This window comes from Thamnophis elegans, chromosome 2 (assembly GCF_009769535.1).
Source record: "Thamnophis elegans isolate rThaEle1 chromosome 2, rThaEle1.pri, whole genome shotgun sequence".
NCBI classification, from domain to species: Eukaryota; Metazoa; Chordata; class Lepidosauria; order Squamata; family Colubridae; genus Thamnophis; species Thamnophis elegans.
Window position 1 is genome coordinate 161,688,280 of NC_045542.1, and position 24,523 is coordinate 161,712,802.

Below are 24,523 nucleotides of genomic sequence, written 5' to 3' on the forward strand. Positions count from 1 at the left end.
AGGCAGGCGGGCAAGGGAGGGAAACTGGCAGAGAGAAGCTGGGCCACTGGGATGAGGACGAGCACAAAAGCAGGCGAGGGAGGGAAATGGGCAAAGAGCTGAGAGACGGGTGTGAGGATGAGCAGGAAGGCGGGTGAGAGGGAAGCAGGCAGGGGAGAACTGGGGAGGAGCAGATAGGCCTTGTGCCTGAGGATGAGCACAAAGGCAGCTGAGGCACGAAAGGGAGGGGCTGGGAGGGGAGGGGGCAGCCAGTGGGGGGATCAGCAGGTGTGCCAAACTGCCCCAAAAGTTAGCTACCTGATAAGTCCTTTTGCCTCACTATTTACTCTCTGATGGGATTTCAATAGAAAAAAAATATTTTCCCCAAACCAACATTTTTTAGAATTTCCCTTCTGTTACTGTGAGATGTTTCTAGTGACTTATGTGACATTGAAAAAAACATGTTTTCACATTGTCAATAACTACACAGGTTTCTCTCCGGTATAGATTTTCTGGTGTATTTTTAATGTTGATTTGCAATGAAATGGTTTCTCACACCCTGCCCACTTGTGAGGCCTCTCTCCTGTGTGACTTCGGGTGTGGATGCGAAGGGCTGAAGGTTGGGCAAAATATTTTCCACACTCCAGACATTTCTATGGATTTTCTCCAGCGTGGATTCGCTGATGCCTCATGAGAGAATCTTTCCGTGAAAAAGATTTATCACACTCTGAGCATTTATGGGGCTTTTCTCCTGTATGGATTCGGCTGTGACTTCTAAGGTGAGATGAATGAGCAAATGCTTTCCCACAGTCCAAACATTTGTAGTTTTTTTCCCCCGTGTGAGTTTTCACATGACAACTAAGGGCTGATGAGCTACTATAAAATCTTTCACATTCGTTGCATTGATATGGCTTCTCCCCTGTGTGGATGTTATGATGTCTCCAAAGGGCTCCCTTATAAGCAAATGATTTCCCACATTCTACGCATCTGTACGGTTTCTCTCCCGTGTGGACCCTCTGATGGGTTCCAAGGTTTTGTTTTTGGGAGAAGCACATCCCACACTCCCCACATTTGAATGGCTTCTCCCCTGTATGGATTGTCTCATGAACCTGGAGCTCTGTTCGTGTAACAAAACCTTTCCCACACTCCCTACATTCATAGGGTTTCTCCTCTTTGTGCCTCATCTGGTGTCTCTTAAGTTCAGAAGAATTTACAAATCGTCTCTCACATTCTGGGCATTCATAGGGTCTCTCTCCAGTGTGACGTCTCTGATGTTGCAGCAAGTTTGATTTCTGAGTAAAACATTTCCCGCATTCGAGGCACTTTTCATTTTTCTCCCCTGTGTGCGTTTTCCAATGAGTCCAAAGAGCTGAACTCTGCTTGAAACATTTTCCACATTCAAAGCATTTGTAAGGTTTGATTCCTGCATGAATCTTCTCATGGATCCAAAGATGAGCTTTCTGAGAAAAGCTCTTCCCACACTCCCAACACTTGTAAGGTTTCTCCCCTGTGTGGATTCTCTTGTGGATTCTGAGAGAGGATTTTTCACGGAAAAAAATCCCACATTCCAGACACTGATAAGGTTTCTCTCCAGTGTGGATTTTCTGATGTCTAAGAAGGTGTGACTTTTGACCAAAGCATAAGTCACATTCATCACATTTATGGGGTTTTATTCTTGGGGAGCTTTTGAGGTCTTTGGCGTCTTTTCCAGAGAAGGATTTCTCACCCTCCAAACCTTCCCTGGATCCACATCGCACATGGACCTTTCTGTGGGTCAAAAGGAGGGAGTGGAGAGCAAAGGATCTCCCACACTCGGAGCATTCATGAGGTTTTTTGTGGTTTTTCAGAGTGTTGTTTGTATCTGATGGGAGATTCCAGATTTTCTCACACTCCATGCTTTGTGGCGGCTCCTGCCTTAGGCTTTCTACTATCTGTTGGCAGTTGTCTTGCAAGTAAATGTTTGGTCACAATCTTTTATCCTCTGTTAGAAGGAGAAGGAGAAAAAAGTATTTCCTTTTCAGAAATGTAGAGAGCCACAAAATCCACAATAAAGGATCCACAATAATTGAGTTTAAATAGAGGTTTAAGGACAAGGCATAAGCGCTTCAGCTTACTAAACTGTACCCCCAAGTGCATTATGGGACAAGACACAAACAGCCTGCACGGATCATGGCTAAAAAAGTATCCCTGGAGCAAGAGGCAGTTTGGGCTGAGAGAACATTTCCCCATGGAGGGACAGGATGAAGGCTGGACAGGGGCAGCCCCACCCCAAGCTGAGTCCCCAGGAAGCCTCTTTCGGCTTCAAGGGTGCATCCACCCAGCCGTTGCAACTGCCCCACTCTGTGGCCTTCCCTCCAGGGTCCACCTCCAACTAGACCAAGAGTGGCTTCTTACAACAAGTATCACTTAACTGCATCACTCTCTTGTCAAATTAAGATTAAAGTAATTAACATGCTTATAGTCACAGTGCGCATGTGCGAGGCAGGCCGCTGGCTTCCCTTGCTCCGTCCGGTGGAGCAGAAAAACGCCGAAATAAACCGGCTGTTTGGGTCGGAGCCTTACAAAAAGGGGTCCCTGCAACTGAGCGAGATCCAGGGGACCTGTACAAACGATTTCCTGGAGGGTCGACGCTCCCAGACGTCCTCTGGCCCACGCGGCAGCCCGGAGTGTTCTTCGCAGCGCTCGTCGAGGCTGGTGGAAATGGCGGCGCTGCGCTGAAACTGTGCTGAAGGCTCTGCTTCGGCGTTTCAACCTTTTGGCGTTTCAATCACCCACAAGCAGCTTCGGACCGGCATTTTATGATGCTCTATGTCCTAGCTTTAGCCCTATTTCCTTCGCTGACTGGGACGAGCCCTGGTGCCTATCTGTCTTCTGGAGGACTACTGTTACCAAAGGAGATGGGTGACTCGAACGACGCTGGATGAGACAAGGCAGCTGGTTTTTCCCCGGCTGCCGTAGTCTCTTTAGGCGCCCCCCCCCCCTCCTCTACTCTGGCGGATCACATTACTGGATGCTCCTGGCATTTTTCGACATCTTTGGCCCTGTTTCCTTTGGAATCGTTTTGGACTCTGTTGGCTGACTTTATAGAGGGGTAGTCGGTTTGATATGGGGCGGTATAAGATCTGGCAGTTGGCCTAGCGGCCGTTGCCACGGCCCTTTAGTCTACCCCCTAGGCCCTTCCTACGGTTCGGCCTCTCCTTTCTTTCCCCAGCCCTCGGTTTGCTCTTACTCATACGGGGCTTTTGCCATCCGGTTCCCTGCTCACGGCTGCTGGACATTGGACTTGCGATCTGGCCCTGTTGGTACGACCATTGCCGCCCGTCGATGTCAAGGGATTCCATCTCAGCCCCCTTGGAACTTTTTGGACCCCTCTATCTCAATACCATCTATTGCGTAAGGAAGAGGGAAGACGAGACCTTCTCCCCCCTTTATATCTCCGCGAACCCACCGGACTGGACTTTTTGCGAACCCACGTACAAACTTTATGCGAACTTGCACATTCTTTAACAGCTGCACAATTTCTTTCTCTTGTATGGGGAGTGCATGGGGTATGTATGTGTCTGATTGAATGATCCCACATTAATGAATTCTTATTAGCTATTTTATTGTATCATTGTATTTTAATTATTAGTGGGGTATGTATGTGCAGAATGCTTGATCGGTTTGGATGGGGGGATTGAGAACGCGGCCCAGAGCGCCCACCACTGAGTGCAGAAGCAGAAGTGGATGGGGGCCCGGACCCGCCTCTTGTCCCAGAATGTATGGTACAAATGGCCTGCTGAGGAGAACGGGGGCCGTGGGATGGGAAGAGGGGTCTACGGGTGCGGGGACGGGCCGGTGCATCCCGGTCATGTTTGGGAGAGGCAGGTACGATGAGAGTTACAGGGTTAGCCATTACCGGGGAAGGAGGGTTCGCTACGTCACAGCAATCCCTCCTTCCGGCCCTGATAGCTCAACTCCAGGACCAGGTGGCGAGAGATGTCCTACGGGATTGGGCAGCATACAAATTTTATTAAATTTAAAATTTAGAAAATTCTCCAGACCAAGGTTTAGCCTAGATTTGTTTACTCACCTTTAAAGTTACGATCAAGAAGTCACTTGTTACCCCGCTGAATCAAGGCCAGGGATGACCCTCACTGCCGACCAGTTTCATTTCTCCTTAGTCGATTGGCTCTTTGTGCAGGAAGCTGCTTCTCCATCCGGACCACGATTTCCAAATTTTCTAGAATGGAGTCCCAGCCAAAGGTTGGTGGATCCTGATCCAAGATCTTCCCTTTCTCCTCTGTGGGGTTCACGGCCAGATCCTCACTGGTCCCCTGCAAGGAGAAAGGAAAAAGGCTCAGATGCCGACAGTAATTCTGCACTTACTCTCTAAATGACCTGGAAGAGGACGCAGAAGGTGGAATTATTTGTTAATGGTAGAAATAAAGGAGAGAGAATTGGGATTCAAGGACATCTTGATGAGCCAAAATGGAGAGAAACTACCAAGGTGGAAGTCCAATCGGGGCCATTGCATAGTTGTGAGTAGGAAGACTCAATGGAAGAAGAGAGAGAGAGATCAGATGGGCAAAAGAGCATGTGTGAAAAGGGCTGCTCTCTTTGGAAGTTGAAGGATTCCAGGTAGGCGGTTCAAAAGAGTTATCCAAGTGAGCCTTCTGGCCATCAGCTTCTCCTAGGAGCTGCTCACAAGACCAGCCTCAAAACTTCCATAGAATTGGTGGGTTCCAAAACATCCACCCAGGAGGGGCTGCCCCATCCCAGCCTCTTCTGGGCAAAAGAAGGAAAATACAAAGCTTAGAAATTAAAACAAAGGATTTCATTGTTGGCCTTTTAGGTGGCGCTCAGAGAAAAAGGATCTCTTGGGGGTTAAGACAACATGAACTCCATTCAATTCATTTAAAGCCTTTTTTCTTTCCCCCAAACTCTCCCTCCCCCCCATTGCAACGAGGTCAGTCTGTGTTAAGACGACATAATACATCTAAAAAATGTTTTAAAGCTCCATTTTCCAACTGCCCGTGTGGGATTTCGATGCTCAGGGACCTCTGACGAACCACACTGAGAGTCTGAGACCTTCTGAAGCAACTTACCCAAACATTCCTTTCCAGATCCTCACCCCCAGCCCCGCAAGGAGCCTTTGCCGGGCGAAGAAGGGACAGATCCAGCCGATGGACTGAGCCCCTTTTGGCCCCCTGGAGGGATGGGGGGGATCCGCTCCCTGCAGCAAACGACAAAGACGGATCTCCCCGAGGATAACCCTGCAAACCGAAGAGCGGAATCCGCAGCTCCCTTCCTCCTGGCGGGTGGAGGATCACCTGGGAGGAGGGGCGGCCTGGAGGCCGGAAGAAGAGCAGCCCCACAGGGACTGAGAGGGATCCAGGAGCCTTTCTAGAGGGATCCAGCGCCGATCCTTCTCGTACAAAGAAGTAAGCGGAGATCCAGCCGTGAGAGGGGAAGGGGAGGGGCCTCTGCTGTCTTCGGGCTCCGCCCCCGCACTCCAGCCACGCCCCTTGGCCAACTCCTTCTCCCTCCGCCCCTCCCCTGCTCCGAAACTTTTTCTGTTCCTCCAATGTTGAGGGTTCCTCTGCCCATGGGAAGAGTGTCCCTCTGCATGTTGGAAGCAGGGCTGTCCCTCCTTCTCCAGTGTGTTCGTGCGTGTGTGCATGTGTTATTGTTTGTGTCTGTCTGTCCTTCCTAACATGATAATAAGTATTTATTTTTACTCCCAGGAACTTTTCATTCAGGTATCATCAGGATCTACAGTGATCTGGAACAGCCACTGGGCCCGAAGTCACATGATGACCCTCCATCTGAGAATGAAAATTGGGTGGGGGTCTCTGAGCATGGAGGGGTCTTCTCACATTCCTTTGTTTCCTAATCCCCAGAGACCCCGAGACAGGAAAGAAGAGAGTTTGGGGGAGCAGCTCAGATCTCCTGTTGTTCCCAACACAATGCAACAGCGAAATAAGGCTGAAAACGTTGCCCAGCCACTGCGGAATAGAAATGATTTGGTTTTTTTCCTACTGACTGAGCTGGAGAGGATTTGCAAGGTAGAAGGGCAGAAAATCCCCTGATCCAGATGTGCAAATCTTGTCACTTTATATACAAAAAGACTGGAGGCTGTAACTGCTGCAAAAGGTGCTTCCTCAAAGTAACTGAGTGAAGGAACTGAATATTTGTGCGAATGTCTCATTTCTGTTTGTTTTTTTTAATACATTTGCAGACATTTCTTAAATTCTGTTCTCATTTCTCATTATGGGTCACCGAGTGTAGATTTAATGAGCGGCAAAATTAAATTCAACAACTGCACAATCAGGCTGCAGCATAACAAAATGGGCAAAAGCCAAGGGGGCCTGAATGTCCTAAGTGAGATGGGGTCCCATTAATCCCGAGCATGTCAGGCACATTTAGGCAGCCACCCATCATCTGCCCTTAAGAGCAGGGGCTCCATCCGAATCGCCAAGAGATTTTTCCTAAAGTGAATGGAAAATCTGCTCCTTTTCATTCAATCTCAAAGTCGGAAGTATCCAGCGAGGGAGGAGGGAGCCAAAAGAACCAAGATGGCGGCTGATTTAAAGGGAAACACACACAAAGCTAGAAAGCAGCAGGACTTTGACTGCAGAGCATGGCACCATCTGACTGCCTTCTCGAGTCTTTTGACCATCCAGTCCGTGCTCTAAAAAACACTTTTCATTACTTTGAATAATAATTTTATTAAGAATTATATACGGACATCAAATAAAGAACTTTAATACAATGGTGAATAGTATGATTGTGAATATACTGTATGTATGTGTGTGAACACATGAAAAAACAATGTGAAAAAAAATCCCTCCCAAAAAGATAGGAAAAATAAATGTTTCCTCTTCATCCTCAGCCATCATATTCAACACCAACCTTTATCACTAAATAAAATAATAAGATGCATCTTCATTCCACCCTCAGCCCATTTTTCTCCTCTCTAAATCTTCAGTTCTCCCTATTCATTAACAAGGGCTAGTAAAGAATAACAAGGATATCTGGGTTCAGGTGATGATTGTAGCAACTTATGATCAGAAATCCATTCCCATTTATGGTCAGAAATCAAAGACTTCCAGTTCTCTGCCAACACACATATAACTCAGTTCCTGGTGAATTATAACATGTGACGTTAAAGAAAACATATTTTCCACATTGTTCACGACTAAACAGGTTTATCTCTGTTACGGACTTTCGGGTGCATTTTTAACTTTGATTTGCAATGAAATGGTTTCTCACCCTCTGCACACTTGTAAGGCCACTCTCCTGTGTGACTTCTGGTGTCCATGCGCAGTGCTGAAGGTTAGGCAAAACACTTTCCACACTCCAGACATTTCTATGGTTTTCTCTAGCCGTGGATTTGCTGTTGCGTCTCAAGAGTATCATTCCGATGATAGCAATATATATTTATATAAATATATGTGATGCAAAATAGATAATTTGATATGAATCAAAGGTGATGACTGTGGAAAGGATGCACGAAAGTTCTTTGTAACCAATTGACACACTTTCTACAATTTGTAATGGAGGATGATTTTGTTATTCAAAAAATAAAATAAAAAATGAAAAAAAAGAGTATCATTCTGAGAAAAGCATTTATTTCCTTCTCAGCATTTATGGGGTTTCTCTCCTGTATGGATTCGGCTATGATTTATAAGAGGAGATGACTTAGTAAAAGCTTTCCCACAGTCTAAACATTTGTAGTTTTTTTTTCCTGTGTGAGTTTTCACATGACTTCTAAGGGCTGATGAGCTACTATAAAATCTTTCACATTCGTTGCATTGATGTTGTTTCTCCCCTGTGTGGGCTTTATGGTGGCTGCAAATGGCCCCCTTTTGAGCAAAAGATTTCCCACATTCTATGCATCTGTAGGGTTTCTCTCCTGTGTGGACCCTCTGATGGCTTCCAAGGTGGTTTTTTCTGGAGAAGCATTTCCCACATTCCCCACACTTGTACGGCTTCTCCCCTGTGTGGATTCTCTGATGAATCTGAAGCTGTCCTGGCTTAATAAAACTTTTTCCACACTCCCCACATTGATACGGTTTCTCCTCTTTGTGCATCTTCTGGTGTCTCCGAAGTTCATAAGAAGACACAAATCGTTTCTCACATTCTGGGCATTCATAGGGTCTCTCTCCAGTGTGACGTCTCTGATGTTGCACCAGACCTGATTTCAAGGTAAAACATTTCCCACATTCGAGACACTTTTCGTTTTTCTCCCCTCTGTGTGTTTTCTGATGAGTCTGAAGACCTGAACTCTGGGTGAAACATTTCCCACACTCAAAGCATTTGTATAGTTTGATTCCTGCATGAGTCTTCTCATGGGACCAAAGACCTGAGTTCTGAGAAAAGCTCTTCCCACATTCCCAACACTTGTAAGGTTTCTCCCCTGTGTGGATTCTCTCATGGCCTCTGAGAGTGGCTTTATCACGGAAACAATTCCCACATTCCAGACATTGATAAGGTTTCTGTCCAGTGTGGATTCTCTGATGTCTAAGAAGGCTTGACTTTTGACTAAAGCATAAGTCACATTCCTCACATTTATAGGGGTTTAGTCTTGAGGGGATTCTGAGATCCTTGGAGTTTTTCCCAGAGAAAGATTTCTCACCCTCCAAACCTTCACTGGATCCACTTTCCACATGGACCTTCCTGTGGGTCAAAAGGAGAGACTGGAGAGCAAAGGATTTCCCACACTCTAAGCATTCATGGGATTTTTTGTCTTTTGGTGGAGAGCTGCTTGTGTTTGGCGAATGGTGAAAGAGTTTCCAAGGCTCCATGGTTCCTCTTGGTTGCTGCCTTGGGCTGATTTTCTACCCTCTGTTGTCTTCAAGGTAAATCTTTGGTCACAATCTTTTATCCGCTGTTGGAGGGAAAAAAGAAACAGAGAAGAGTATTTCCTTTTGGGAAATGCAGAGTCACAAAATCTCTAGGTGGAAAACACTTACGTTGTTATAGTCTTTAAGTGATTTTTGGGAGGTTGTTAAGGGAAGGCAGACCCAAGGAAGAGGTGGAGGGGTGCCTGAAGTGGGGGGAGCCTGGAAGTCCAGCACAGGCCACGCATGAAGTAGGAGAGCTGCAGCCGCCTCCAGAAGCCTCAGTCGCCCCACCTGGGCCCTGCAATGGGGCAGAAGTGCCAAGATGGTGCCTTAAGTGGAGGTCTGGGGCCTTCAGCCATTTCAGCCATCTGCCACTGACCCCAGGACTGGACTTCAGCCCAGTGTAACTGCTGCCATCCAGAAATGCGCCCTTAATCCCTAGACCAGAGGCCTCTGCAGCCTTCCTGCCATCCTCCAAACCGCCTGTTCCATGTTGTTTCCAAGAAACGTGTCCCAAAGCATCTCTAAGCTTCTCCAGGAACCCCTCAAGTCAAATACAGACTCTGCTGGGACTCCGATGGCCTCTCTCCCCCACAAGACAAAGCCGTGCTTCTCACCTGGGATTTCAACCACTCAATGACCAGTGAAATTATTACACTAATTGAGCAAAGCCATCACGTGATACCTCACATAATGACCACTTTGCTAAACAAGCGAGATTCCAATTCCACTGGTAGTCATAAGTCGAGGACTACCTACAGGTAACCCAAAAGATTAAGGCATCACGGAAGCCAAAGAGGAAGAAGGAGAGTTGAGGGGAGTGTAAGCAACCCATTTTTTCTTCCCTTTTCTGATTATTCCACTTACGAGCTCCATCCCATCATGACTCCTTCATCCTGGCTTCCTTGAATGGATCCCTTTCACGGCTCAGTCTCTTCCTCTTGGGAAGACCATGCGACTCTCCTTTGTGCTGTTTGTGTGCTGTTTAAAACTGCCTATCTTCCCTATCTCATTGAGGGGCTGCTCCAGGGGACTTATGAGAGTAAAAATGGAGAGAGGAAGATAAGTGTAAACACAACAATTTATCAAGTAATGAAATGATGAACAACGGGATAAACTATGAAGGTACAGTAATGTCAAATGAAAAATGGACGGTGGGTTAAGCAGGGAGTGTGGGTGGAAATAGGCTTTGCTATCAGTCTAGTGGCCCCCTCCTCTCTACCTGCCCCACAGGGGTCCTTCAGTAGGAAGTGCCCCACCTGCCTTGGGCAAGAAGGGAACGGAGCAGCTGTTGGCTTCTCCATCCAGAGCTTCCCTTGGGGCCCCATCTGGTTCCTTCCACAACCCAGGGATTAGCAGAAGGCATGGGACTGTCTGAATTGAGACCATCCTGTTTCCTACCCGGATGGGAAAGAGGCCGGCCGATTCCTTGGGACATCCCAAGTTGCTTCTCCGATGCCCTGAGCACAACCAGGTCAGACCAAAATGCTGTGTGTGTGTTTGTGTATTAGAAGGAGGAGCTCAGTCATGCCACTCTAAAAGAGACTCACTCGATCCCAGAAGATCCCACAGGAAAGGAGGACGGGGAAATGGCTCCGATTTGGAGTTTCATTTTTCTCCAGGGTGACAGCAGAGGCACCCCGAAAAGGATCATTGCCGATCAGAGCACATAAAGATTTTTAAAAAGCTTATTTTCCAAACCAAGTTTCATTGACTCACCTTTAAGAGGTCTCTGGGTTACTTGTTACCCCTCTGGGTCAAGGCCAGGGAGGATCCTCACTGCCAAACAGTTTGATTTCTCCTTAACCGATTGACCCTTTGTGCAGGAAGCTCCTCCTCCAACGGGGCCAAGATTTTCTAATTTTCTAAGATTGAGTCCCAGCCAAAATTTCGGGGGTTCTGATCCAAGAATGCCCCTTTCTCTTCTCTGGAGTTCACAGCCACATCTTCACTATTCCCCTGCAAAGGGAAATGAAAAGGACTCAGATGCTGAGCTTAATCCAGAAACGACCTGGAGGAGGAAGAGAAAAAATAGGGTTGATTGAGGAGGATACAAAATAACAGGAGACAGAATCGAGGTTCAAGAAGATCTTGATGGGCCAAAATGGAGGAAACCAGCAGGATGAAGCCCAAGAGGGACCAATGCATAGTTGTGAGTAGGAAACCTCAAAGGAAGGTGAGAGAGATCAGAAAAGGGCTCCTCTTTCCTGCTCTTTTTGGAGGTTGCAAGGCCCCCGAGATTCCAGGCTTCAGGGGACCAAACGCTACTTTGGGCATTTCAAAATCAGGCAAGGCAACCTCCTGGCCACCAGCTTCTTCTCCCAGCTGCTCACAAGACCTTCCTCAAAACCTCCGGAGAGTTTGTGCTTTCCAAAAGATCCACCAAGGAGGAGCTGCCACATCCCAGCCTCCTCACTGCAATGAGCTCAGTCTGGGTTAATTGCACATTGCATATCATAAAACGCCTTTTAAGGCATATTTACTCCATTTTTGCAACTGCACTTGAGGGAAACGGAGGTTCAGAGGCTTCCTGTTCAAAAGGACCACAGAGAGACCTTCTGAAAGCGACCTCCCCAAAAGCTGCTGCCCAGATCCACCCCTCCCCCCGGGGAGCCTTGGCCGGGAGAGGAGGGGGCAGATCAAGCCCGAGGACGGAGCCCCTTTGCCCCCCTGGAGGGGAGGGATCCGCTTCCTGCGGGCAACGGCAGAGCCGGATCTTCCCCACGAAAACCCTGGAAACCCAAGAGCGGAATCCGCAGCTCCCTTCCTCCTGGCGGGGAGAGGATCTCCTGGGAGGCAGCCTCACCTGCCCCGAGCGGGACCCAGAAATCTCTCCGGAGGGATCCAGCGGCGATCCTCCTCGTGCAAAGCGGGACACGCAAAAGGAAGCGGAGATGCAGCCAGGTGGAGGGGAGGAGCCTCTGCTCTCTTCTCTGGCCCCGCCCCCGCCCGCAGCCCCCGCCCCTTGGCCAGCTCCCTCCCCCTCCGCCCCTCCCCCTGCTCCAAAACTTCTACTGTTCCTCCGATGGGCGTCGATGTCGAGGGTTCCTCTGGCCATGGGAAGAGTGTCCCTTTGCAGCACATTGGAAGCAGGGCTGCCCCTCCTCCTCCAGTGTCTTCCTGTTCTCCTCTATCTCTGTATTTCTGTTTGTGTGTATGTCTGTGTGTGATTGTGTCTGTGTGTGCCCTTGTATGAGGACAGACACAGAGAAGCCCCTTTTAAGGTTCTTCTCTTTAGGAACTCCGTTTAAAGAGCCAGAAACCAGCGGGGATCTCTACTTTTGGGGGGGGGGTACTTTTACTTTTTTGGTGTTCCTTCCTAACAGGATAATAAATATTTATTTTTACTCCCAGGAATTTTTCACTCAGGTATCATCAGGATTTACACTGATCTGGAACAGCCACTAGGGCAGAAGTCACATGATGACCCTCCATCTGAGAATTAAAATTGGGTGGGGGTCTCTGAGCATGGAGGGGTCTTCTCATGTTCCTTTGTTTCCTAATCCCCAGAGACCCCGAGACAGGAAAGAAGAGAGTTTGGGGGAGCAGCTCAGATTTCCTGCTTGTTCCCAACACAATGCAACAGGGAAACAAGGCTGAAAATGTTGCCCAGCCACTGTGGAATAGAAATGATTTGGTTTTTTCCCTCACTTATATCCGGCTTTATTATTTTTCCAATAACTCAAAGGCAGCGAACATATCCCACCCTCCTTCCTTCCCATCTCTGGAGGGACCTGAAAATGGCTCTCCATGGAGGGTCGCCCTCCGACCTGACTGAGCTGGAGAGGATTTGCAAGGAAGAAGGGCAGAAAATCCCCTGATCCAGATGTGCAAATCTTGTCACTTTATATACAAAAAGACTGGAGGCTGTAACTGCTGCCAAAGGTGCTTCAACAAAGTAACTGTGTGAAGGGTGTGAATACTTATGCCAATGTCTCATTTTATTTTTTTTATTTTTTAATTAATTTGACAACAATTCTAAAATTCTGTTTCTTTTCTCATTATGGGGTTACGGAGTAGAGATTAATGAGAAAAACAATTAAATTCAACAATCAGGCTGCAGCATAACAAAATGGGCAAAAGCCAAGGGGGCCTCAATGTCCTAAGTGAGGTGGGGTCCCATTAATCCCGAGCTTGTCAGGCACATTTAGGCAGCCACCCATCATCGGCCCTTAAAGAGCAGGGGCTCCATCCGAATCGCCAAGAGATTTTTCCTAAAGTGAATGGAAAATCTGCTCCTTTTCATTCAATCCCAAAGTCGGAAGTATCCAGCGAGGGAGGAGGGAGGCAAAAGAACCAAGATGGCAGCTGTTTTAAAGGGAAACACACACAAAGCTAGAAAGCAGCAAGACTTTTACTGCAGAGCATGGCACCATCTGACTGCCTTCTCGAGTCTTTTGACCATCCAGTCCGTGCTCTAAAACAGTGTTTTTCAACCACTGTGCCGCGGCACACTAGTGTGCCGTGACATAGTGTAAAGTGTGCCGTGGGAAAAACACTTTATATATAGTCAATATAGGCACAGAGTTAAATTTTTTTAACATTTTCTAATGGTGGTGTGCCTCGTGATTTTTTTCATGAAAAAAGTGTGCCTTTGCACAAAAAAGGTTGAAAAACACTGCTCTAAAAGACACTCATTATTTTGAATAATAATGTTATTAATAAATTATATACGCCGATCAAACAAAGACCTTCAATACAAATGTGTACTAGTATGATTGTGAATATACTGTATGTATGTGCGTGAACGTATGAAAAAACAATGTGAAAAAAATAATCCCTCCGAAAAAGATAATAGGAAAAATAAATGTTTCCTCTTCATCCTCAGCCAGGAGAACTGGGGAGGCGCAGATAGGCCTTGTGCCTGAGGATGAGCACAAAGGCAGCTGAGGCACGAAAGGGAGGGGCTGGGAGGGGAAGGGGCAGCCAGTGGGGGGGTCAGCAGGTGTGCCAAACTGCCCCAAAAGTTAGCTACCTGTTAAGTCCTTTTGCCTCAGTGTTTACTCTCTGATGGGATTTGAGGTTGTTTCAATAGGAAAAAAAAATTCTTCTCCACTCCAACATTTTTAGAATTTCCCTTCTGTCACTGTGAGATGTTTCTAGTGACTTATGTGACATTGAAAAAAACATGTTTTCACATTGTCAATAACTACACAGGTTTCTCTCTGGTCTAGATTTTCTGGTGTATTTTTAATGTTGATTTGCAATGAAATGGTTTCTCACACTCTGCCCACTTGTGAGGCCTCTCTCCTGTGTGACTTCGGGTGTGGATGCGAAGGGCTGAAGGTTGGGCAAAACATTTTCCACACTCCAGACATTTCTACGGATTTTCTCCAGCGTGGATTCGCTGATGCCTCACGAGAGAATCTTTCCGTGAAAAAGATTTATCACACTCTGAGCATTTATGGGGCTTTTCTCCTGTATGGATTCGGCTGTGACTTCTAAGGTGAGATGAATGAGCAAATGCTTTCCCACAGTCCAAACATTTGTAGTTTTTTCCCCCCGTGTGAGTTTTCACATGACAACTAAGGGCTGATGAGCTACTATAAAATCTTTCACATTCGTTGCATTGATATGGCTTCTCCCCTGTGTGGATGTTATGGTGTCTCCAAAGGGCTCCCTTATAAGCAAATGATTTCCCACATTCTACGCATCTGTACGGTTTCTCTCCCGTGTGGACCCTCTGATGGGTTCCAAGGTTTTGTTTTTGGGAGAAGCACATCCCACACTCCCCACATTTGAATGGCTTCTCCCCTGTGTGGATTGTCTCATGAACCTGGAGCTCTGTTCGTGTAACAAAACCTTTCCCACACTCCCTACATTCATAGGGTTTTTCCTCTTTGTGCCTCATCTGGTGTCTCTTAAGTTCAGAAGAACTTACAAATCGTCTCTCACATTCTGGGCATTCATAGGGTCTCTCTCCAGTGTGACGTCTCTGATGTTGCAGCAAGTTTGATTTCTGAGTAAAACATTTCCCGCATTCGAGGCACTTTTCATTTTTCTCCCCTGTGTGCGTTTTCCAATGAGTCCAAAGAGCTGAACTCTGCTTGAAACATTTTCCACATTCAAAGCATTTGTAAGGTTTGATTCCTGCATGAATCTTCTCATGGATCCAAAGATGAGCTTTCTGAGAAAAGCTCTTCCCACACTCCCAACACTTGTAAGGTTTCTCCCCTGTGTGGATTCTCTTGTGGATTCTGAGAGAGGATTTTTCAAGGAAAAAAATCCCACATTCCAGACACTGATAAGGTTTCTCTCCAGTGTGGATTTTCTGATGTCTAAGAAGGTGTGACTTTTGACCAAAGCATAAGTCACATTCATCACATTTATGGGGTTTTATTCTTGGGGAGCTTTTGAGGTCTTTGGCGTCTTTTCCAGAGAAGGATTTCTCACCCTCCAAACCTTCCCTGGATCCACATCGCACATGGACCTTCCTGTGGGTCAAAAGGAGGGAGTGGAGAGCAAAGGATTTCCCACACTCGGAGCATTCATGAGGTTTTTTGTGGTTTTTCAGAGTGTTGTTTGTATCTGATGGGAGATTCCAGATTTTCCCAGGCTCCATGCTTTGTGGCACCTGCTTCCTTAGGCTGAATTTCTACTATCTGTTGCCAGTTGTCTTGCAAGTAAACGTTTGGTCACAATCTTTTATCCTCTGTTAGAAGGAGAAGGAGAAAAAAGTATTTCCTTTTCAGAAATGTAGAGAGCCACAAAATCCCCAATAAAACATCCACAATAATTGAGTTTAAATAGAGGTTTAAGGACAAGGCACAAGCACTTCAGCTTACTAAACTGTATCCCCAAGTGCATTATGGGACAAGGCACAAACAGCCTGCACGGATCACAGCTAAAAATGTATCCCTGAAACAAGACGCAGTTTGGGCTGAGAGAACATTTCCCCATGGAGGGACAGGATGAAGGCTGGACAGGGGCAGCCCCACCCCAAGCTGAGTCCCCAGGAAGCCTCTTTCGGCTTCAAGGGTGCATCCACCCAGCCGTTGCAACTCCCCCACTCTGTGGCCTTCCCTCCAGGATCCACCTCCAACTAGACCAAGAGTGGCTTGTTACAACAAGTATCAATTAACTGCATCATTCTCTTGTCAAATTAAGATTAAAATAATTAACATGCTTATAGTCACAGTGCGCATGTGCGAGGCAGGCCGCTGGCTTCCCTTGCTCCGTCCGGTGGAGCAGAAAAACGCCGAAATAAACCAGCTGTTTGGGTCGGAGCCTTACAAAAAGGGGTAACTGCAACTGAGCGAGATCCAGGGGACCTGAACAAACGATTTCCTGGAGGGTCGATTTTAAGTTTTGACGGAGGGACGACGCGCAGCCAGGTTTCAACTAACAGAACTATTTATTCAGGTTGACGGCGATTCAAAGAACGAAAACTCGCGCCAAGGTATTTATACTCTTTTTAAACCAATCACTGGCCGGGGACGAGACAGCAACTGCTGACGTCAGTCCCTCGGCCAATCAACAGTAACGTTAAGCCGGCAACACCCTCCAGAGCTCTCAGCCAATCAGAGAGCTAGAGGGTGTTACTGGCAGCAAGAATATTTACTAATATCTAACACCCCTTTCCCCCAGTTCTGCGCATGCCCGTAACGGAGCATGCGTAGTCCTTAAGGTACGTTGGGCGGCGCCGGACCCGCCCAGATCTTCTCAGTTCAGGGGAAGTCGTCGGCGGAGGAGGACCTCCTCGTGGTAGCTCCTCCCCGAAGGGAGTGCAGCTCCGAGGCACGCCTTTTCGGGAAGGCCCAGAAGGCGGGCTCAACTGTAACGGTAAGTATAGCCGTGGGGGCGCGTCACTGGTCGTAGGAGGGACCCTCTGGGTAACGTCCTCGGATTGAGTTGTCAGGCCGGCGTCTCTGTGGTTGACGCTTGGGTAAGCAGGGCCTGGGGTGGCGAAGGCCCTTGTTTGCGGTCTACCTGTTTGAGAATGTTGTGGTTGATACAGGAGGGGGCCTGGTGTGGCGAAGGCCCTTAGTTGCGGTCTCTCGGATTGAGGACTTTGTGATTGTGGCAGGTTGAGGCCTGGAGTGGCGAAGGCTTCACCTTGCAACCCCGGTGCTGCGGTGTTGTCACTCAGGGGTTCGCGGCCACCGGCCTGCGACGGGAGACGCCTCCTCAATTGATCCAGGTGGCGTCTCCATTGGGATCCATCGGCCAATTGGACCCTAAAAGAACATGGGCCGGTCAGGGCAACGATAGAGCCAGGCACCCATTTTGGTTCCCCCGCAAAGGACCGAGCCCACACTAGATCCCCTAGCTTAAAGGACCGGGGAGGGAGAACCCCCAGATTGCTCGGCTGATCCCCTGAATAGAGCGGGTGAAGCCTATCCAGGGGAGTCCGCAGGCGCCGGCCCATCAAGAGCTCCGCGGGGCTTTTGTTGGTCGTTGGACAGGGGGTGGAATGTTGGCTTAGCAGGTAAGCCGCCACCCTTGCCTGCCAGTCGCCCCGGTCCATGCGGCTCAGCGCCTCCTTTGCTGAGCGGACCGCCCGTTCTGCCCGGCCATTGCTGGCCGGGTGGTACGGGGCTATGGGCGCATGCCGGATCCCTTGCTCGGCCAAGAACTCCTGGAAAACGGTGGATGTGAACTGGGGCCCATTGTCCGAGACCACCACGTCCGGCAACCCATGGGTCGCGAACAGTCTCCGTAGGGCCCTGACCGTACTCTCGGCTGTGGTAGAGCCCATGAGGACTAGCTCCACCCACCGAGAGTAGGCATCCACCACAACCAGGAAATTCTGGCCGTGGAAGGGACCAGCGAAATCGATGTGGAGGCGCAACCATGGGCCTCTCGGAGCCTCCCACTCACGAGCAGGCCCGGCTGGGGGGTTGGGCCTGGATAATTGACAGGTCGTGCAGCGGCCTACATGGGCCGCTATCTCTGTGTCCAGCAAGGGCCACCAGACATAGCTACGGGCCAATGCCTTCATTCGTGCTATGCCCGGGTGGTCTTTGTGGAGCAGATCCAGAACTAGTGGCCGGAGCGCGGTGGGGATCAGCACCCGATCCCCCCAGATGAGACACCCCCCGTGGAGGGAGATCTCGGCCTGGCGATTTTTAAAGGGCTGGAAGCCCTCTGCCACTTTGTCTGCTGGCCATCCTCGTAACACCCAGGAAGAGACCTGGGACAGGACCGGATCGGCCTTCGTGTGGGCCGCTACGTCCGCGGCAGAGAGTGGGAAACCGGAGGCGGCAATGGAGAGGACAGAGAGAGAGGGGACGGGGGCGGTGTCCGTCTCCGGTAGTGGGCAACGGCTGAGGGCATCTGCATGCCCTAGCTGTTTGCCCGGACGGTAAAGCAACGTATAAGAATACGCTGCGAGGAACTCCGTCCAGCGAGTCATGCGGGGGGATAGAATGGAGGGAGTCGGCTTGTCCCCCGCCAAAAGCCCAAGGAGTGGCTTATGGTCGGTGACAAGGGTAAAGTGCCGACCGTAGAGGTAATCGTGGAACCTCTTAATCCCGGACACTGCAGCCAGAGCCTCCTTGTCGATCTGACTGTAGTTGCGCTCCGCCGAGGAGAGTGTCCGGGAATAAAAGGCCACAGGGGCTTCTGAGCCATTAGGGAGGATATGGCTCAGAACCGCCCCTACACCAAATGGGGAGGCGTCACACGCCAACGTCAGAGGCATCCCATCATTATATTGAATGAGAACTGCCGATGACGTCAGTGTGTCTTTGACAGCCGCGAACGCATGCGCTTCGCGGCTGCCCCAGCGCCAGGCCGCGGATCGGTCGAGCAACCGATGCAGCGGCTCGGCTAGTGACGCCTTGTGAGGTATGAAGGGGGCGTAAAAATTGAGCAGCCCTAAGAACGCCTGTAGCTCCGCCCTGGAGGTGGGAGCAGGGGCGTTCTTAATGGCGGCAATTTTAGATGGTGTAGGATGAATGCCTTGGGCATCTATTAAGAAGCCCAAGAATTCTACCCTAGGGACAGCAAATGAGCATTTGCTGCTTTTCAATTTTAATCCCGCGCCCCTGAAACGACAGAGGACCTTCCTTAATATTTCGATGAGTTCTGAGCGGCTCGTTGCAGCGATCAGAACATCATCGAAATATGGAACTACCCCCGGAAGTCCGTGGAGCAAACGCTCCATGAGACTTTGGAAGATCCCCGGGGCCACGGACACACCGAATTGTAGGCGGCGACAACGAAAAGCCCCACGATGGGTGACGATGGTCTGGGCAGCCGCCGCATCGTCATCCACCGGGAGCTGTTGATAGGCTTGCGCCATATCCAGTTTGGCAAATATGCAACCCTGCCCCAAGGAATGGAGCAGGTGTTGCACAACAGGGACTGGATAGGGGTTTGCCTGAAGGGCCAAGTTGATCGTCGACTTGTAGTCGGCGCAGATTCTCACCGAGCCATCTGGTTTGATCGGGAGGACTATGGGTGTCTCCCATGGAGCATGATCAACTGGCTCGATGACCCCCTGAGCCAATAATTTGTCAAGTTCGGCGTCAACCTTGGCCCTTAAGGCAAAAGGCACCCTGCGGGCTTTCAGCCTAATAGGAGCAATCTGAGGATCCAAACTAAGGGAGATGGGGGTTCCTTTGTAACACCCTAGCTGTCCATCAAACACATCAGAGAACTCCTGTAGGACGTCCTCAATAGTAGAAGCATTTACCCGGTGCACCCCCCCGATGGACAGTCCCAGTGCCGGAAACCAGTCAAGGCCAAGAAGGGCCGGCAAGTTATTCCTTACAATTATAATTGGCAGCTCCCCCTCAAATTTGCCATACTTAACATGAATAGGAAAGGATCCCAGAACAGGAATCAACTTTCCTTGGTAGTCCCTTAATAGTACCCGGGATGGGGCTAACTTAGTTTGGGAGACGGTCGGGCAAAGGTGTGAGAACATGTCCCATGACAATAAGGACCGGGAGGAACCAGAGTCCACCTCCATTTGGCAAGGCTGACCTGCCAGGTGGACATTGGCTGTGATTTTGCGATTTCCCGAGGAGGCCTGATTGATGGAACTTTCAGCTTCCTGCGGCTCGGACACGTTGTGGCAGTCGTCCCCTCTGCGAGTTGGTCTCGGTGGCTGGCGGCGCTGCTGCGGCTTGGGTTTCTCGTTAGCCCGGAAGAAAGCAGGAGCTGGCAAAGAGGCTCGGCAGACTTGGGCGATGTGCCCTTGCCTCTGACAGCGGCGGCAGATTGCGTTTTTAAATTGACAAGTTTGGCGGTCGTGGCGGCCTCCGCAACTAAGGCAAGGCACCTTGGGGTTTTGCGGTGTGGCTGTGGATGGTGCAGGTTGCTTCCGCCGCGGTTGGGCACGGACTTGGCCGACGTTGTCGGGCTCCAGGTCCTCAGTAAGTGAAAAATCATCATAGTCAATTTCATGTACTTGTGAGGCCATTGGAGGGAAGGAGGCTTGAGATGACAGCTGCAGCCGCTCCAAATCAGCTGTTGATTGCTCAGAGAGCTCAGCTGCTCTGGCGATCTCTACTGCCTGGAGAAGTGTAATGTCGTGATGGCGGAACATGCGGCTTCTTAAATGCACATCCCGCACTCCGCACACGAACTGCTCGACTAAATTTTCTTCGAGGTTCGAAAAATCGCACTGGGCCGCCACAGTGCGCAGGGCTTCCAAAAATTGACTGATCGTCTCCCCCGGCTTCTGTACTCGTCTCCTGAACGCGAAGCTGCGGGCAATTTTGGACGGCGTTGGGGCATAGTGCCCCTTCAATTTCGCCATCAAGTTGTCCCAGCCTAATTTGTATGCGGGTCTGGGAGCAGCCATAGCTCTGGCTGAGGCAAACATTGAGGGTTCGCAGCATGATAAGAAAAAGCTGCACTTCTCCTCATCTGTTTGAGCCTGGTTTTTTGTAGCGATCAAATAAGTTTCAAACCGCTCCATGAATCCTTCCCAGGATTCGCCGGCGGAGCCGAAAGGAGCGAAAGGCGGCAATGAATTCATTTTAAATCAGAGTTCAGTAGGCTGACGTGTGAGGAGCGGAGTGACAGAGGTCGTGACAGGAAAATTTTTCCTCAGCGTTCGGTGCCGGCGCGGATAGCGACTTACAGCAGCTAGCTGAAATAACCTCTCTGTACTCAAACCTAGGCTTGCGTGGAATCGCCGGATCCCACCTTCGTCGCCAGTTTTAAGTTTTGACGGAGGGACGACGCGCAGCCAGGTTTCAACTAACAGAACTATTTATTCAGGTTGACGGCGATTCAAAGAACGAAAACTCGCGCCAAGGTATTTATACTCTTTTTAAACCAATCACTGGCCGGGGACGAGACAGCAACTGCTGACGTCAGTCCCTCGGCCAATCAACAGTAACGTTAAGCCGGCAACACCCTCCAGAGCTCTCAGCCAATCAGAGAGCTAGAGGGTGTTACTGGCAGCAAGAATATTTACTAATATCTAACAGTCGACGCTCCCAGACGTCCTCTGGCCCACGCGGCAGCCCGGAGTGTTCTTCGCAGCGCTCGTCGAGGCTGGTGGAAATGGTGGCGCTGCGCTGAAACTGTACTGAAGGCTTCGCTTCGGCATTTCAACCTTTTGGTGTTTCAATCACCCACAAGCAGCTTCGGACCGGCATTTTATGATGCTCTATGTCCTAGCTTTAGCCCTATTTCCTTCGCTGACTGGGACGAGCCCTGGTGCCTATCTGTCTTCTGGAGGACTACTGTTACCAAAGGAGGTGGGTGACTCGAACGACGCTGGATGAGACAAGGCAGCTGGTTTTCCTCCAGCTGCCGTAGTCTCTTTAGGCGCCCCCCCCCTCCTCTACTCTGGCGGATCACATTACTGGAGGCTCCTGGCATTTTTCGACATCTTTGGCCCTGTTTCCTTTGGAATCTTTTTGGACTCTGTTGGCTGACTTTATAGAGGGGTAGTCGGTTTGATATGGGGCGGTATAAGATCTGGCAGTTGGCCTAGCGGCCGTTGCCACGGCCCTTTAGTCTACCCCCTAGGCCCTTCCTACGGTGCGGCCTCTCCTTTCTTTCCCTGGCCCTCGGTTTGCTCTTACTCATACGGGGCTTTTGCCATCCGGTTCCCTGCTCACGGCTGCTGGATATTGGACTTGCGATCTGGCCCTGTTGGTACGACCATTGCCGCCCGTCGATGTCAAGGGATTCCATCTCAGCCCCCTTGGAACTTTTTGGACCCCTCTATCTCAATACCATCTATACCATCTATTGCATAAGGAAGAGGGAAGATGAGACCTTCTCCCCCCTTTATATCTCCGCGAACCCACCGGACTGGACTTTTTGCGAACCCACGTACAAACTTTATGCGAACTTGCACATTCTTTAACAGCTGCACAATTTCTTTCTCTTGTATGGGGAGTGCATGGGGTACGTATGTGTCTGATTGAATGATCCCACATTAATGAATTCTTATTAGCTATTTTATTGTATCATTGTATTTTAATTATTAGTGGGGTATGTATGTGCAGAATGCTTGGTCGGTTTGGATGGGGGGATTGAGAACGCGGCCTGGAGCCCCCACCACTGAGTGCAGAAGCAGAAGTGGATGGCGGCCCGGATCCGCCTCTTGTCCCAGAATGTATGGTACAAATGGCCTGCCGAGGAGAATGGGGGCTGCGGGATGGGAAGAGGGGTCTACGGGAGCGGGGCCGGGCCGGTGCATTCCGGTCATGTTTGGGAGAGGCAGGTACGACGGGAGTTACAGGGCTAGCCATTACTGGGGAAGGAGGGTTCGCTACGTCACAGCGATCCCTCCTTCCGGCCCTGATAGCTCAACTCCAAGACCAGGTGGCGAGAGATGTCCTACGGGATTGGGCAGCATACAAATTTTATTAAATTTAAAATTTCAAAAATTCTCCAGACCAAGATTTAGCTTAGATTTGTTTACTCACCTTTAAAGTTACGATCAAGAAGTCACTTGTTACCCCTCTGAATCAAGGCCAGGGATGACCCTCACTGCCGACCAGTTTCATTTCTCCTTAGTCGATTGGCTCTTTGTGCAGGAAGCTGCTTCTCCATCCGGGCCACGATTTCCAAATTTTCTAGAGTGAAGTCCCAGCCAAAGGTTGGTGGATCCTGATCCAAGATCTTCCCTTTCTCCTCTGTGGGGTTCACAGCCAGATCCTCACTGGTCCCCTGCAAGGAGAAATTAAAAAGGCTCAGATGCCGACAGTAATTCTGTACTTAATCTCTAAATGACCTGGAAGAGGAAGCAGAAGGTGGAATTATTTCTTAATGGTAGAAATAAAGGAGAGAGAATCGGGATTCAAGGAGATCTTGATGAGCCAAAATGGAGAGAAACTACCAAGGTGGAAGTCCAATCGGGGCCATTGCATAGTTGTGAGTAGGAAGACTCAATGGAAGAAGAGAGAGAGAGATCAGACGGGCAAAAGAGCATGTGTGAAAAGGGCTGCTCTCTTTGGAAGTTGAAGGATTCCAGGTAGGCGGTTCAAACAAATACAGAGAGTGTTATTCAAGTGAGCCTTCTGGCCATCAGCTTCTCCTAGGAGCTGCTCACAAGACCAGCCTCAAAACTTCCATAGCATTGGTGGGTTCCAAAACATCCACCCAGGAGGGGCTGCCCCATCCCAGCCTCTTCTGGGCAAAAGGAGGAAAATACAAAGCTTAGAAATTCTACCCACGTTCTTAAAGCAGAAGGAAAGTAAAGATTAGCCTTAGAAGAAAGGATTTAATTGTTGGCCTTTTAGGTGGAGCTCAAAGAAAAAGGATCTCTTGGGGGTTAAGACAACATGAACTCCATTCAATTCATTTAAAGCCTTTTTTCTTTCCCCACAACCCCCCCCCCCAATTGCAATGAGGTCAATCTGTGTTAAGAGCAAATTACAAACCTCAACAAACGTTTTAAACTACGTTTCTCCAACTGCGCCTGATCCAGCCGAGGGACGGAGCCCACTTTGTCCCCCTGGAGGGAAGGGAGAGATCCGCTCCCTGCCGGCAACGCCAGAGCCGGATCTCGCCCAGGAAAACCCTGCGAACCTAAGAGCGGGATCCGCAGCTCCCTTCCTCCTGGGGGGAGATCATCTCCTGGCTGGAGGGGCGGCGTGGAGGCGGGAGGGAGGGAGAGCAGCCCCACCTGCACCGAGCGGGATCCAGGAGCCTCTCCCGAGAGATCCAGCGCCGATCCTCCTCCTGCAAAGGAGGGACCTGCGGAGGGAAGCGGAAATCCAGCCAGGGGGAGTGGGAGGGGCTTCTTCTCTCGGGAGAAGAGTTTGTCTGTTGTTTCAATGAGCTCAGACAGACACTTTCTTTCCCATTTTTTCCTCTTCGGGAACTCCGCTCAAAATTCCAGTAACTTCTAGCAGCAACAAACAGTTGGCTTTTTCCTGCCTGCCGAAAGACTTTATGGCTGTTTCCTCTTAAGTGGATAAGAAATCTTTCATTTTCCTCCCAGGAGCTTTTCATTCAGTGACCGTCGCATCTTACAGTCATCTGCAACAGCCGCTGGGACAGAGGTTACGGGATGCCCCTCCCTCCTGAGAACTTAAATGGGGGGAGGAGTCTCTGAGTGAGGGGGTGGTTTCTGCAGAGACTCACATTCTTGGGGGGGGGTCAGCTGCCAATCACCAGAGCCCTGGGGGGGGGAGCAGGAGGGAGGAGAGTTTGGGGGAGCAGCCGAGGTCTCAAGCTTCTTCCCAAGGAGGCAACACAACAGGGAAAGAAGCCTGAAAATGCTGCTCAGCCCCTGCAAAATGGGAAATCTTTTTTTGAAAGAATCCTCTGCTCCAGAAGGAGAAATGTAAGAA

At 49.5% G+C, this 24,523-nt stretch overlaps 1 protein-coding gene and 2 pseudogenes across 1 annotated transcript; all 3 read right to left on the reverse strand.

Moving 5' to 3' along the window:
• Positions 1-461: 461 nt before the first annotated feature.
• LOC116502497 lies at positions 462-11,591 on the reverse strand (annotated as a pseudogene).
• Positions 7,602-8,768, reverse strand: LOC116502498 (zinc finger protein 239-like). Its single transcript, XM_032208378.1, has 2 exons — positions 8,438-8,768; positions 7,602-8,326 (listed from the first exon to the last, which is right to left on the reverse strand). The coding sequence occupies exons 1-2, from the start codon at positions 8,766-8,768 to the stop codon at positions 7,602-7,604; spliced, it is 1,056 nt and encodes a 351-aa protein (XP_032064269.1).
• Positions 11,592-13,517: 1,926 nt separating the features above from the next.
• On the reverse strand, positions 13,518-23,846 carry LOC116502780 (annotated as a pseudogene).
• Positions 23,847-24,523: the final 677 nt, after the last annotated feature.